The sequence below is a fragment of the Jaculus jaculus genome, chromosome 3 (assembly GCF_020740685.1).
Source record: "Jaculus jaculus isolate mJacJac1 chromosome 3, mJacJac1.mat.Y.cur, whole genome shotgun sequence".
Taxonomy (NCBI): Eukaryota; Metazoa; Chordata; class Mammalia; order Rodentia; family Dipodidae; genus Jaculus; species Jaculus jaculus.
Window position 1 is genome coordinate 174,255,880 of NC_059104.1, and position 15,000 is coordinate 174,270,879.

The 15,000-nt window shown below is 47.8% G+C and overlaps 1 protein-coding gene across 4 annotated transcripts in view; it reads left to right on the forward strand.

Moving 5' to 3' along the window:
* Ppfibp2 (PPFIA binding protein 2) overlaps positions 1-15,000 on the forward strand; it is a 168,791-nt gene that overhangs the window by 67,360 nt on the left and 86,431 nt on the right. The window contains exon 1 of one of the 4 annotated variants that reach the window (XM_045145273.1): positions 13,417-13,590. The exons of the other annotated variants lie outside the window; for them this stretch is intronic. Coding sequence (XP_045001208.1) covers positions 13,543-13,590 — 48 coding nt within the window. The 5' untranslated portion in view covers positions 13,417-13,542. Of the gene's footprint in view, positions 1-13,416; positions 13,591-15,000 lie in introns of those variants that run through there. 4 annotated transcript variants of the gene reach the window in all.

Consider the following 15,000-nt stretch of genomic DNA (forward strand, 5'->3'; position numbering starts at 1 on the left):
TTCAATATTTTCATTACATACACTTGTCTGCCTAGTGCTTGTGTAATGTACCCATATACCAGGCTGGTGGGCAGAATGATGGCCTCCCAAAGATGCCTATGTTCCTTAAACAATGACAGAGAAGTCTGTAGATGAAATTCAGGTGTAAGGTTAACCTTAAAGCAGGGAGAGTAGCCTGGACTGTGTAAGTGAGCCAAGAATCAGGGCAAGACTCTTTCTCTACCCATCTCTGAGCCCTTTGACATGGCTCCAGACTTCGTTTTACAAGTTCAGAAATTTCTTGTGATTGTTCCTCATTGTACAGTTTATGAGGCTGGGTGTCCTTTGGTCATCTTGTATGGTTGTGCCTTTATGTGACAGGTTCTGTGATGCGGACATTTGGGTTATTTTGAGTCTGTCAGTACCGGGTGGTACTGCTGCAGTACACGTCCTGTGCTACACATGTTTGCGGCTGGGCTGGGAAGATGGCCCAGCTCGTAAGTGCACTTGCTTGCAAAGCCTGATGCCTTGGGTTCAATTTCCAAGCCACCCACGAAGTGTTGGATGCAAAGAGTGGCATAGTCATTTACAGTGTCAACAGGCTCACCCCCTCACACACACACACCTGTGTACACACACATCCTCAACTAGATAGCTTTATGGGGAGATTGGGGAATCAAACCCAGGCCAGTGAGCTTTGTAAGCAAGCATTTTAATTGCTGAGCTATGTCCCAGCCCATATTTGTTTTGGACAAAAAGTATTTTTATTTATTTGTGTGTGCATGCACACCAGGACCTCTTGCTGCTGAAACAGATTCTAGAATGTACTATGTTTTGCACCAGCTTTTCTATGGGGAGCTTGGGAACTGAATCTGGGCTGGTGGGCTTGCAAGCAAATGCTTTGAACCTGAAAGCAAATGCCTTTAACCTCAGAGCCATTCTCCCAGCCTCTAAATTTATTTTATGGCAACTTTGCATAATGATTAGTAGATATACCCCATATGTCTTGCTCAATCTGGCAACTGTAAACCACAAGTATTAACATTTTTAAGCCGTTGATACCCTTTTCCAAATCTTTTCAGAAGTATCTAGCTGTTTTTGTTTTCATTGGCTGAATTTGGAGCAAGTCTACCCCATGGTGTCCCGAGATTAAATCACTGAGATTAAAAAGCAGTGTACTAATTTCACAGGGGGAAAGGTTTTTCTGTTGGTTCTGCATTTTGAATTTCTTTGTGTGGTGGGAAGGGTAAAGCTGCTTTCCCACTAGCTTATTGGTCTTCTGTATAACTGCTAAGCTTTTGTTCTCATGCCTTGTCTGAAAACAGTTGTACATATATATGTTCACATGTGCATTGTTTTACTCATATGTTTAAACCATCAAAATAGAACCCACACGCAACTGTTCACCAGCTGCAGTGTGTGGTGGTGAAGGTTTTAATGCATGTTTTTATATTTAAGTGATCCTCAATGGCCATATTTGGTGCCAGATTTTATATGTAATTCATCATAATTGGTATTATGTCCTTGATTCATTGAAGGTTACCTGTAGACCTGCCCATTTAACAACATGTATACACACACACGTACACACATTAAATGAAGGACCTGAATGGATAGCTCAAAAAGTTGCTATCATTTTTGTCTTTTCCAACATTCTGAAAATCACCTTGGGCCCCTTACATGGGTCTGTCCAACCTCTGTTCAGATCCTGGGCTTATTTATCTCCTGGGGTTTTAGTGCCCATGCATTTAAATGGCTGTTTACTAGCCCCTAGCCCCTAGTTTTGTTTGTAGCATATATGTTCTTGACTTTTTGTCTGCTTGTTTCATAATTTTTTTTTTTTTTTTTTTTGAGGTGAGGTTTCACTTTAGCCCATGCTGACCTGGAATTCAGTGTGTAGTCTCAGGGTGGCCTTGAATTCACCGTGATCCTCCTACCTCTGCCTCCCAAGGGCTGGGATTAAAGGCATGTGCCACCACACATAGCTTGACTTTTAAATGCTCTGTATGGTGCTTCATGAGGCACACATAGACTATTAGTTTTTTAAAGCATACAGAGACTTTATTAGTTTAAGGAGAGGAGATACTATGAAGAGCTCCTGCCTATGAGAAGACAGAAAAGGCTAAAGCCCACCTGAATGGGGACTGAGCTAACCGGCCATAATGCCAAGTTTTGGGAGGCCGAGCTTAACCATCCATAAAGGCGTTGAGCTTTCAAAGAGTTCAGTTCACTTCATTACTCCTTCCTGTTTCAGTTTCTTCTCTTTCTGGCAGCCCTAAGTGGGCCTGATGACCTTCTGTCAATAACTTTGCATCTATATCTTCTTACAGTAGGTTTACATTATGACTTTTAGTTTATGGTTCACTCTTAACTCATCAGCAGTTTTTAATGTGCTATGAAAACTAGATCTAACTTTTCAAATATGTTTCAAATATGTTCAAATATGTTGGAAATGTATTAGAAATACTTTTTAATCCACAGGCAGTGGTAAGATGCATTGTAGAACGTGGCTTGTATTCAGGTTTGCAGCTCTGTTTAGGTGTTACTTACAGTGGTTTTGGGAATCTCTGCTTTAAAGAGATGGTTTACTTCAACATTATTGCATTCATAAATCTTTTTAGAGTCATTACGACCATCAGTAACCTATGAATGATGTACTTTTGGAGGGTCAGAAGTTCACATAAACATTCCAGGAAACCAGAGCTGGATACTAAAGGTTTGATCCTGAGCAGAGATGGCCTGACTGTATTCTGGGTATGTCAGTGTGCACTTTGGTTCTGCACACATTCCACACTAGGTCTCTGCATGGCAACAAAACTCGTAAGTGTGAACAAGCTCACTGGGTGTTTCAGATTGGACCTTTTAGTTAGACACTAACTAGGGGTCTGTGGCCCAGCAGCTAGGAGCATGTGGGAAATGCAGAATATATATCACCTACTAACTAAACTGTCTTCAGGGGACTCACGTAGACATTAAAGTTTGAGAAGCAGGGGGCTGGGAGATGCCCCTGTGGGTAGGAACGCTCATTGCACAAACATGAGGACCTGGGTGTGATCTCCACCACCCACATAAAAGACTGGGCATGGCTGCACATGCCAGTAACCCCAGTGCTGTGTGTGTCAGGGGGGGGCACAAGAGTATTGTTGGGGTTCATTGAAAAACCAATAAGGCAGAACAGATTGAGGAGGACATTCCACATCTTCCTCTAGCTTCTGCACAAGCCATACCCAGGTGCATCTCTCTGTCTCTCTGTCTCTCTCTTTTTCTCTCTCTCTCTCACACACAAACACACACATACAAAGAAGCATTGCTTTATTCACATAGACTCATGAATTGATATTTTTGAACACTTAAAAAAATTTATTTATTTGAGAGATAGAGAGAGAGAGACATATAGAGAGAAAGAATGGGCATGCCAGGGCCTCCAGCCACTGCAAATGAACTCCAGACACATGCGCCACCTTGTGCATCTGGCTTACATGGATCCTGCGGAATCAAACATGGGTCCCTTGGCTTGGCAGGCAAGTGCCTTAACTGCTAAGCCATCTCTCCAGCTCATGATTGACATTTTTAAAGAATTTTATGTGGATTAGGATTGGAGTTAGATCAAGTGAGACTGTTTAAGGGACACTGGTCACCCTCCATGCATGCTGGCTGTACAGCATTTGCATGCTTGCATCATTCTCTCCTGTAGACAGCCTGTCTTTATCACGTACCTCCAACTTAGTGGTCTGCTGTGACATTAATGTGATATGGTCCACCTCTGCCTTGTAACAACACTATGTTGGAATACTTTCTCCAATACAGTGGCATTAGCAATAAGGAAGTTTTTGTCTTACTATAAAAGTGCTGAGAGGAGAGACAAGCCCCAATTAATCAGGTTCTGGATGTCCTCAGAGTTTCTGGCTCTTTCCATCTTTGCCCCAACATCAGAGACAGAGAGATGGAGGAGAGGGAGGGGAAGAGTATGGGGCATGCCAAGGCACCTAGCCATTGCAAACAAACTCTAGATGCATGTACCACCTTGTGCATCTAGCTTACGTGGGTACTAGAGAATCAAACCCAGGTCGTTGGGCTCTGCAGGCAAGTGCCTTAACCACTAAGCCATCTCTCTAGTCCTTATTTATTTATTTTTAATTGAGGAGGGAAAGCATTTCTCGGGATTCCTCTAGCATACTTCACTTTAGTCCCAGTAGCCAAGATTTGTTCACACTACATACTCAGCTGCAGGGGAGGCTGGGAAGGCAAGTGCAGGTTGAGCATCCTTGCTCAGAAAATCCAAAGGGTTCAGATTTTGGAGCAATTTATATTATTTGATTTTTGCTTAGGGATCCTCAAGCAGAAAAGTCAATGTAAATAATCCAAAAATAAAATAAATAAAGAATCTGAAATCTAAAACACTGCTAGATTCACGCATTCCATGCAAGAGATATTCAAGTTGAATTGGCTTCAGTTTGCCATGGTAAACACTGCAGTGAGGCGGGGCCCGGCCTGCAGAAGGTGGCTGCTGTCAGAAATCAATAGAGTTGGGGGAAGACAGCTCAGACTCGCTACAACATTCCATGAGTTTATTCTTCTGGTTGCCTGACAAGTAGTTTCCATGTGTCCTACAAAACACATACTATCCTCACAACACACACACACACACACACACACACACAAGATATACCTCAGATTTCTAAAGAATCTCATTTGGCCAGCTCATAATGTTGGAGCTGAATTCTCCAGGCTGAAAACAAAACAAACAAACCAACAAAAAGGTCTAGTACCAGTGAAGTAGAGATGTAAAGCTTTTAAAATATAATCACAGCTATGGATTAGCTATCCTTGGGTCAGATGACTGTCCAAGGACCTGTCAACTCTGGCCAGAAGAGAAGGGTCATGTGGTGGGAAATATACCTACTATTATTGGTACTCATCAGGGAGGATGGATACCATGGAATCTGTGGTCTCCAGGTCCAAGGACCTTGCCAGAAGGTAGTGGTCGATGTGGATGAATGATTAGCGCTCAGGACAGAACAAACTGACTAGTCTTGGGCCTTCCCTTTCTGTCTTATCTAGAAAGGGAGCTCCTGGTACTAGTCCATTGTAGTGGGCAGCTGTGTGTCTTTGAATTAGAGCTAGTTCTCCTGTGGTAGGCTGAGGCACAGCTGTACCCACATGGCCAGCAGGAGGCCTCTTGTCTAGGCCTCTGCTTGGAGACAGGTGTAAATAGGCCAGGATCATCTTAAAGACCCAGTGGAACAGACCTGCTCAGCAGTCAGTGGTGCTGAGTTATAAGTGTCTAGGCTCCTGTGGCTAAACCTGTGTCCTGTCTGCTGGCAGTAAGTGCAGTGAATGGTGGGCTCCTGACCTGGAAAGGCAATGTGGCCTCTCTGAGATGGGAACAGCTTTTGAGGACCCACTGAGGCAAGGAGCAAGAGGTTTGGATGCCCCTGGCCTCAGAACAGAATGTGCATCTGAATTCTCAGCCTAGCCCTGGTGGATGAAACTCTGGTACAGGGAATTGGTGGAGTCCAAGGAGAGCTTTCAAGGAGGTCATTGGTGGGGCTCTCCCACCTTGTAGAGTTGCAGAACTTCAGACGGGACCATGGTCTTTCAGGTTGGTAGACACTATGCAGCCAGCACCCACTGTAAGGATGAGCCTGCATCTCTTTTGATGGGAATTGAGCCAAAGTTCACATGGGATCCAGGCTTGTGTCCTCCACCATGTGCTGTGCTGAGATTCAGGGTAATGCCCTCAGGAAGATGTGGCTATTTCAGGCCAAGAGCTCCTGAACTTCAGGAGATGACTCAAGTCCAGAAAGGAAAGAGGCATTCCTCCCCTGACATGTACCATGGGCCAGAAGATCCTGGCACCACTCGACTACTTCCAGTGGGCTTTCGTAGGATCTGTAAGGGGCATCTCTGTGTCTCCACACCTGTTTAGTTGCAGAGTAAAGGTTGGCTGGAGTGGTCTTGGTCTTGGCTGGGCGTGGAAAGAGGATAGCCTTCCACATTCATATGCGTTCTGCGGGGCTGAAGCATGCATTCAAGAAGACAAGTAGAGTCGGTACTCAGGGGTGATTCTTGCCCCAGGTCTTAGGGTGATAGCCAAAAGATATTAAAGCCAGCAGACCCCAGCTAAAGCAAGTATGGGTGCTACCTCACACATGCCTCATCTCCTACCACTAGCCAGCCCATCCTGTTGTTTAATACTGTGGATATGGGCCAAGGAGATCCTTGGCAAAGGTTCAAGATGAAGTCAGGGAAGGGGCAGGTAGACCCAGCAAAGCCAGGGCAAGTCAGGGCAGCACCATGTAGCAGGGTGAGGGCCAGTGGTTGGCAGAGGTCCTCCAGAGAGGCTACTTGTTTTGGAACTGGAGCATATGTAACAGATTTGGCCACCCCGTGGGAACCCAGGGCTTTCTTCTGTGAGATGGCAGGTGACCTGTCAGGTGTGCGGCTCAGTGAGCCTGGATGGGTGAAGGCGAGCTGGACCAAGGTGAGTGGAGGAACAGGAAGTACGAAGAAGTTTTAAGAAGCATTCTACGTTAGTTCTGTGAATCTTTCCTACTCTGAGACTCAGTTTCCCAACTGGAAGTAACAGCTCAACCTGAATATCTGCAAAGTCTTGCCAAGCCTTTTATCTAGTGCATTGTTCTAGGATCTGTAGCAAGGAGCCTCCCGCACCATCTTTGGCCTCCATCTCTTATGCCTTTCAGTGGAGACCATGTGGGGAGCCTCCTGGTGCAGCACCCTTATGTCAAGGCCCAGTGGAGGCCTATAGCTTGAGAATAGTGGAGAGAACTGACCTGTGTGGGTGGCCCATGCTAGGTCCACCGGGCTTGGAGCCACATCTAGGGCATACGCCCACCTCTGACATCACAGTGGCCAGGCGTTCTCACATGCCGTTTGAATTAATCTGTCGGAGCAGAGACAGAGACCAGATGGGGGCGTGCCTCCCTCCCTCTCCCATCAGCCTTCAACCGCCTTGTCACAGATGGAGGCTTCTCCAGCTCCCAGCTCCACACACCAAGCCTGTGCCTTCCTGCCAGATCAGCTTGCAACCTTTCATTCTGGCCAGAGAGGCAAATCTGTTTACCACATTGCAAAGCCAGAGGAGTTTCAAAAAGGCTGGGGTGAGAACGCCTGTTGTATGGATTATAACACGAGATGGAGTCTCGCTTGCCACGTGAGTTAATTCAGTATCTGTTCTGCAGAAGAGCAGGGAAACAAAGACCGGTTTGGATATATTTGTTTTTTTAAACATTTTTGATTGTGAAAAGCTACAGGCAGGGCATTTGTAGGAAAGCTATTTGCTGTAGGTTTTAAAAGAGAAGATGAGGACATGCGGGGGACAGAGCTCAGAAATGTCGTTTAGTAGTAGAGTGCGTACCTAGAAGGTACTAGAGACCTTCCCTTACAGACTAAAGCGGAGAGTGGTTGACGAAGACCTGAACATTGACCTCTGACCTCCACATGTACCACGTATATGCATGTGCACCCCTCATCCACATGAACACGTATACATATGTGGGGGAAAAAGAATGCAAGAAGGCTCTGAGTTCTAACACACACACACACAAACACACAGAATATACATACTCTGTGTGTGTGTGTGCATATATATATACACACACACACACACATATATATATATGCACATACATATACATACATATATACGTGTAATTTGCAGAAATAAACGTAGAGTGCCAGTTTCCAATGCGCTCCTTACTTGCCTCTATGACAGACAGGAGCCGCGTTACTGAACACTGAAAGGCCTCGGAGCTGGTGTTTTGTTCCCTGCGCTTTGATGTCCACAGGGACTCCAGTCCTGGGCGCAGGGTGTTGTGGTGGGTGTTGGTCCCTTGCAGTACTGCAGGGAGCCAGTAGGTGGGAGTCAGGGACAAAAGCTTGATGATCTGAATCCCAAGGCATAGAAATGAAGTATGGGCTTTATAAAAGAAAATGGGTGTTTTTTTTTTTTTTTTAATTAGGAAGGTGACATAAACACCTCTCCGTGTAGCTCTTGGACAGTGCCCCTGGATCAGCTGGAAAAGAAAGTTCTTTCTTATTTTCCTTAGGAACCAGTGAACAAAGAGCTGGTGGGGAGCCTCCACTGTGAGGCAAGGCAGTTGAGGACCAGACCCAAAGCAGAGACTTAACCTTCCCTTGTCAGTGGCAAGAAGACGTCTGCAGACTCCTTGACCCTAGTGCCGTTTGCCGGGTGCGGTAGGGCGGCTCTCCACATTCGGGAAGTGTTTCCTGGCCCATGTGTCCACTAGCCTGTCTGAGAGGTGCTCCCTGTGCCTTGTGGGGTGGTGGGCACAATTTTCCTGGCACAGTACCTAATATTTGAGGGGCTCTTGGTCACTGCAGTTTTAGCTGTTTTATTTTTCCTGGGTTTCAGTCCTCCTCTTCCTTCTCCAAGCAAGTAAATCCTAGCAATCTGGATCTTTTCAGTCCTGACCAAAAGAGACTATTTCAGCCCCAAGAACCAATGTTTATAAATGGCCAAGAATGTGCAAACACTGGTAAAAGAGCAAATAAATCCTTCCCTACGACATTTCCTGCTCAGGGCCTGCAGGGCATGGCAGCCGATGTTGCCAGGTTAGCATGATTTGAGGTCTAAGCATGTAGACACCCACTTAACCCTCCACCCGCGAGGAAGGCCTGTCAGCTACACCAGGACCCTCTGCCCCCCAGCACTGCTTGTGGTGGGCAGGCCGGCCGCAGGAATTCACAGTGCCACTATGCAGTGCTCTGAGGAACTTCTGACAGTGTCTTCTTACCTTTTTCTACTCCAGATGTGGTCCCGGGACCAGCAATATGAGCATCTTGTGGGACCTTGTTAGCTATGTGCAATTTCGGGCTCCATTCTTAGGCTTCTAGAGCCCCCCCGTAGCCCAGGGAATTTGTTACAGATATGGAAGCTTTGTCCTCACCCAGGCGTTTGTGAACTCTGGGCTCATTTGGCCCACTGCCTGCTTGCTATGTCCCTGAATCAGCTAAGAACAATTTTTTTATAGTTTTCAATAATTGAAGAAAAATCACAAGAATATTTTGTGATGTTGAAACAATATAAAAATTCCCATTTCAGTGTCCATGAATAAGGTTTTCTGGAACTCAGCCGTGCTTACTGGTTCAGGCGTTGGCTACAACCGCCTTCATAGTACAAGTAGCAGAGTTCAGTATGAGAGACGGCACGGCCCAGCAGGCCTCTGAATATCGACCCTCTGGCTCTGATCTAACCCTTTGCATGCGGTGCTTGCGCACACTCGTGGCTGATGATGGCTGGGGATGGAGGCTTGTAGTTAGAACTCCCTCCACTGAGCTCTTCCCTCTCTTCCTCCTCTTCTCACAGTGAGGGACATTCACTGTGCACCCATCTTCTTGAGGACACAGTCTGTGTGTGATTGATGAGAGATGGCTATCACCATGGCCCAGAGGCCAAGGCTCAGGGCTTAGCCAAGGTCAGAATGCATATGATGGGTTGGCAGAATAGCATGTGGCCTGTGAGGCTCCTCCCAGTCCACAGTTATGCCTCAAGATGTTGCTGACTCGCTGTGCTGGTGGGATTGAGACCTTGGGGAGCCCACTCTCCCATCCTCTGGAAGCACAGCCAGGTAGGTGACAATTCTAGGGTTCCCTAGGATGGAGATGAGCAAGCTACAAGTTTCCCCCGCCACCACAGAAATCTAATCACTCTGGCCTCCGACTGTACTTTCACTGCCTGGCCACCCATCCTCTGTGTCCTGCCCCAAGCTGGCTGTCCCAGGCTCCAGGCATCTGAGCTGAGTCTCACTGCTAGAGTTTCTGGGAAAGACCCTGAGGGCTGTCAGGATCAGTATGGCAACCCCTATTTGTACCCCTTTTGTGGGGCCTTGAGACTCCCCCTCCAGTAATATTGTGGTAGAAATAGAAAGACCAATCATACCCCATGCAATAGCAAGGGCAGCCTAAACCTTTAGGAATAACTTTTCAGGCCAGATGTAACCTGGGCATCTCTGGTCATGGGCCATTTTGATAATCTGAAAACTAGTTTCAGAGAAATAGAGGTCTGTCCATAGACACAATACTTTGGTTGCCTCTTAGGACTATGTTTGGGGCTTATCTGATCCATTGAGCCCATCTGTGGATTATTATGGGGTACCCCTGGCCAAGATGGATGAGTGTGGAACAATCAGGGTTCACTGAGTCAATGTGATGAGGGAATACTGGTTGAGACTGTGGCAGATTCTGAGTGAGGAGTTGCCTAAACTCCTGCATCCACACGTCACACTTTTCCCCACTCCTTTCCTTTCTGACAGCCACACATATGTGACACACTCCCAGATACTTCAGTGGGTTTTTTTTTTTTTTGTAGATTTGGGATGTAAATTGTAATATAAGTAAAGCATATTCTGGTATTTTGATCAGTACATAAAAATACTGTGGTAAGAATTGGTACTTAATGCATAAAAATGTCAAGAATTTAGTTCAGCTTGTCTGGTTTCCTTCTCTCCCCTCCTTTCCACCTCTGCCCCTAGCTTATCCCACTAGTTGAGCTCATAGATGACACTGGCCATTTCTTTTCCTTTAAAAGAAAATTACGGGGCTGGAGAGATGTGTCAGCGGTTAAGGTGCTTGCCTGTGAATCCTAAGGACCCAGATTCAATTCTCCACATAAGGTAGATGCGCATGGTGATGCATACCTCTGATGTTTGTTTGCAGTGGCTAGAGACCCTGGCGTGCCCATTCATTCTCTCTGCCTCCTCCTCTCTCTCAAATAAATAAATAAAAATAAAATATTTTTAAACTTAAAAAGACACCACAATTGTGTGTGTGTATGCCGGGTTCTCTTGAAGCTGCAAACAAATAACCTGTCCAGCTGTATGTGAGTGGCTGTGAACCTGAAGCTGGACTGGCAGGCTTTTAAGCAAGCACCTTTAACCACTAAGCCAACTTTCCAGCCCCCCGTCTTATCCTCTTTTTTTTTTTTTAAAAAAAAAAAGAAAAGAAAAGAAAAGAGACTCACTCAAGTCTTTTTCTCCAAGTGCAATTTTACTCTTATTTTGTCTTACCATTTGAGCCTCGTTTCATTCAGAGGATCATTAAGACTCTACTGTGTTGTAGGAATGAAAGAAATGAATCAGAAATCATGTGCGCTTTCAGCAGTCTGGTGCTGCACAGACTTGTCCACCATCAGCTATGGTTCAGCCATTGTAGCCTGGAGCTCACAGAGGGGAGGGGAGGAGGCTGTAGCCAGCAGTGAAATGAGTGTGGGTGCTCAGGAAGGAGCTGAGGAGGGGCTTGTCACGGGAAGCTTCCTGCTGGACTGTACCTGCGTCATCTCTCCAAAGCCTCAAGCAGCGCTGTCATCTGACTCTCCCTCTCTCACCAGAAGCTAAAAAAGGGCACTGAGTGTCTCCATGGACAGTGTTTCTCCTACCCTTTAAGGAATGGGAGTGTGCCCCCAAATAACCACCCAGATTCTGCGTGTCTTTATTCTTTTATATAAAATCTTTATTTGAGAGAAAGAGAGAGAGAGAGAGAATGAGCACACCACTGCCTTTTGCCACTGCAATGCACGTGCCGTTTTTGCATCTGGCTTTATGTGGGTCCTAGGGGATGGAACCTGGGCCATTAGGCTTTGCAAGCAAGTGCTTTTTAACCACTGAGCAAGATTTCCAATCCCACACCTTTATTCTTTACCCAGGCAGAAAGTTCCTTTCATTAGTCTTGGGTATTGTGCAAATGTTTGTTGACCTAATGAATTTCATTTGACTTTCCCAACTTCCTAGAATATATATATTCTGTTTACCCCTGCACCCTTGACAGACCTTTCTTCATTTGCATATTACTGAGGTCTGGGCACAGAAATCAGCTAGGGGTAGGGGTGGGAGCCTTGGGCCATGCTCTGGATGGGGGCCAGGATAAAGAAGAGATCCAGAGCTCAGGGCAGGGCAGTGAGCCTGCTTTTTCTTCTGGCCTCTGATCTGGGTGTGTCTCCAGGAATTTTCTCCTCCCCTCATGCCAGCTGCTGGCCTGAGCTCTCCTCCCCTGGCCTCTGATCTCTGAGCCTGACTAAGCTGCCCATTCTATACTCTCTAGCCTCTCTTCTGCCCAATCACTCAGGCCCCGCTCCTGGGCTCTAGTGAGCATCAGTGCCCTGCTGCCATGCTGTGGACACTTGTTTCTTCACGCTCCGATTTCCAGGAAAGACACAGGAAGACTCCACAGTCACAAGATGTGTGTCTGCAAGCCATTTACGACAGCAGAGTGCGGAGCCCTTGCCTGTAACCACTGTTCCCACATCAAAGATAACTTTCGTAATCAGTCATAGCCAAAGGCCACACATTAAGGGTTGGCTGGGCAAAGGAAAAATGCTGTTTGGGGCAAAAGCTCTCAAAGGAGATGGCCTAGGGGAGAGCTGCATCTGGGGAGCATTAGAGGGGTCACCCTAGAAAGAGAAACTCAATTCCTCGTTGCCTCTCGGCTTCTTCCTACCTGGAGCCACTCCCCTAGTCTCATGGAAACACGTAAAGTGGCCTCACCCTTGTCACCTCTCTGGGTTGTCAAGCAGGTCTTCCAGAGGTGGGGACAGCCAGGAGCACAGGCCTGGGGCTTGACAGACAAAGTAATCCCCCCACACACACCCTGGAATGTGGCCTCCAGGGAGCCTGGCGGTGATGGCTCCCAGCCCCGAGCAGCGCTCCCCCGAGGGAGCGGGTGGCAGAGGTCTCAAGGTTGCAGCAGTTGGTCTCTGGTGGGTAGTGCCAGCAGCGCCAAGGATAGCAAACCTCCTGCCCCGGCCTGGCATACCGCTGGGGCCGGGACGGAGACTGGAGCTGGTTCTGCATCTGTCCTGTTTTGGAAACCACGGGGTCTCCTCAGGGTGCAGCCCGCGGTGGCCTGTCTGGAAGAGGGGTAGGCGTGGGCTTGAGGTGGGGGTCAGACTGTGTGTGGGAACCGGCCAGCTCCTGGGAGAGCAGTGCTTATTTTTAGGCATCTCCCCAGTCCCAAGTAAACTGAGAGCAGCTGGGAGCCGTGGGTAAATGCGGAGGGAAGCGGAGACAGGAAATCGGGGGCTCCTGGTAATGAGTTCCAGCCACTCCGCAAGGGGGAAGCCAGACAAGGAATTTTCCTCAGGACCGTTTCCCTCTGGCAGGCTCTGGTATTATCACTGGGGAGAAGGGCCTTGCGTGTGAGTGTTTGTGCAAGTGTGTGCATGTGTGTGTTTACAACTCCCAAGTTTTGCCCCCACTCCCCCCTTTTTTTGGTGCAGTTTGATTGCCGTGTGTGTGTGTGTGTGTGTGTGTGTGTGTGTGTGGCTTGCGCGCTTGCCTGCCTGCCTGCCCGTGGGGGCGGCGGGGGAGGACCCCGGAGCAGCACGGTCCGGTCTGAGTCCTTGTGTATCTGCAACTGTTTAGGGAAAGGCTGGAGGGCACAGACCAGGGCAGTGGGAAATTGGAACTCAACTTGCTGTTCCTGAAGGGGAGGGGGCAGAGGCAAGGAGGCGGAGAGGGTTTGGTCTCCAGCCAGCAAAAAGGCTTTTTTTTCAACCAAGGACTCTCACTGCTGACATGGGTGCCCAGCATGGATGGGGACATTGATGTTTACAAGCATTTCTCGTGGCTGAAGAGGGTAAGTGACTGGTTGCTTTGTCTGGGTCTCTGTGGAGATGAGGAAGGGTAGAGACACTTTCGGGTGTTCTGACTTTGCGTGTGTCATAAGGGGAGGCATTTGTCCAGCAGAGCGTTGTTGGGGCCAAGTTCTTCATGGGAATCTAATTATAGACACCAGGGGAGAAAACAGACAGCTGTCTTTGTTTCTGCTCTGACACGCCGGTGAATGAGCCTCTGTCCCGAAAAGCAAGAATGGTGTGAGGAAAGTTAGTTATTTTAACTTCGGCTCCTCAGCAGACAAGGTCCAGACAGCATGACCAGAAAATACATGTCCACTGCTGTGGGACTCAAGGAAACAGAAAGAAAGCCGCCACCTTTCTAAATGCCCGAATTCGGAAGTTGTTTAACTCATTCTCCGCTCTGATGTTATCCGGAGCGGAGGGCACAGCTGCTGCCAGCCCAGGGAAGCTTCTGGGTTTCCGGAGGAAGGCTCTAGGGGCTCTCTTTCCAGTGTAGAGTTGCAAGTTGTTCCTGCCCTTTCTTTAGGTCACGGGCGTTTGTGTGGAGGTTGAGCGAGGAATGAATGAACATTGGAGAACGGGTAGCGTCGCGCTCAGAGCTCAGGTGTTCTCATTTGCCGCTGGCTGTAAGGCAGGTTGGCATTCATCTTCGTTCTGAGGAATTTTAGGTCAAAGATTTTTCAGAGGGAGGAAAGTCAAGAGCGGCTGACAGATAAGAGATTTGACATTGTGACAGCAAGAGGACAGCAGGGCCAGGAGCGGACACAGGTCTTTGCTCTCCCACCCCCAGGCACTGGGCGGGCTGGCTTTTGTCTGGTTTCTGCGGGCACACTGGTCCTCCAGCAAATACTGCGCTCCTGGTACTGGACCTGGGGTGGTGAGCAAAGTCCAACCAGTCTCCACCTTAGAAGGGGATGGAGGTCATGCAGCCCAGAAAATAAGCCTCAGGACACACACACAGTGTGGTGAAGAAGAGCAGTGGGAGGCCCAGGATGGCTATTGATGACTGACTCTAAGAGCAATAGGAGAGAGTCAGGTGAACAGCAGATGAGGAACATGCCAGGCCAGAGCAAAAGTGGGTGGTATCTGTGAAGTTCTTAAGACAGGAGGGCGTCTGGTAAGTTTCAAGACAGAGGAAGCCACTGTGGCTGAGACCAGCAGTGATGGGTAGAGGCAGGTGGGTGCCACATCACCCAGGACAGCGAAGGCTGTGACAAGGGTGATGGGCGACAGTGATTTGTAGATTGGAGGGGGGGCTTGTAGCTAGGAAGTGATATGGGGTGTACCACAGGGTCTAATTTGTGTTTTAAGAAACCCACTCTGAGCTGGCTGTGGTGGTGTACGCCTTTAATCTTAGACTACATAGTGAATTCCAGGTTAGCCTGAGCTAGAGTGTGACCCCACTTCGA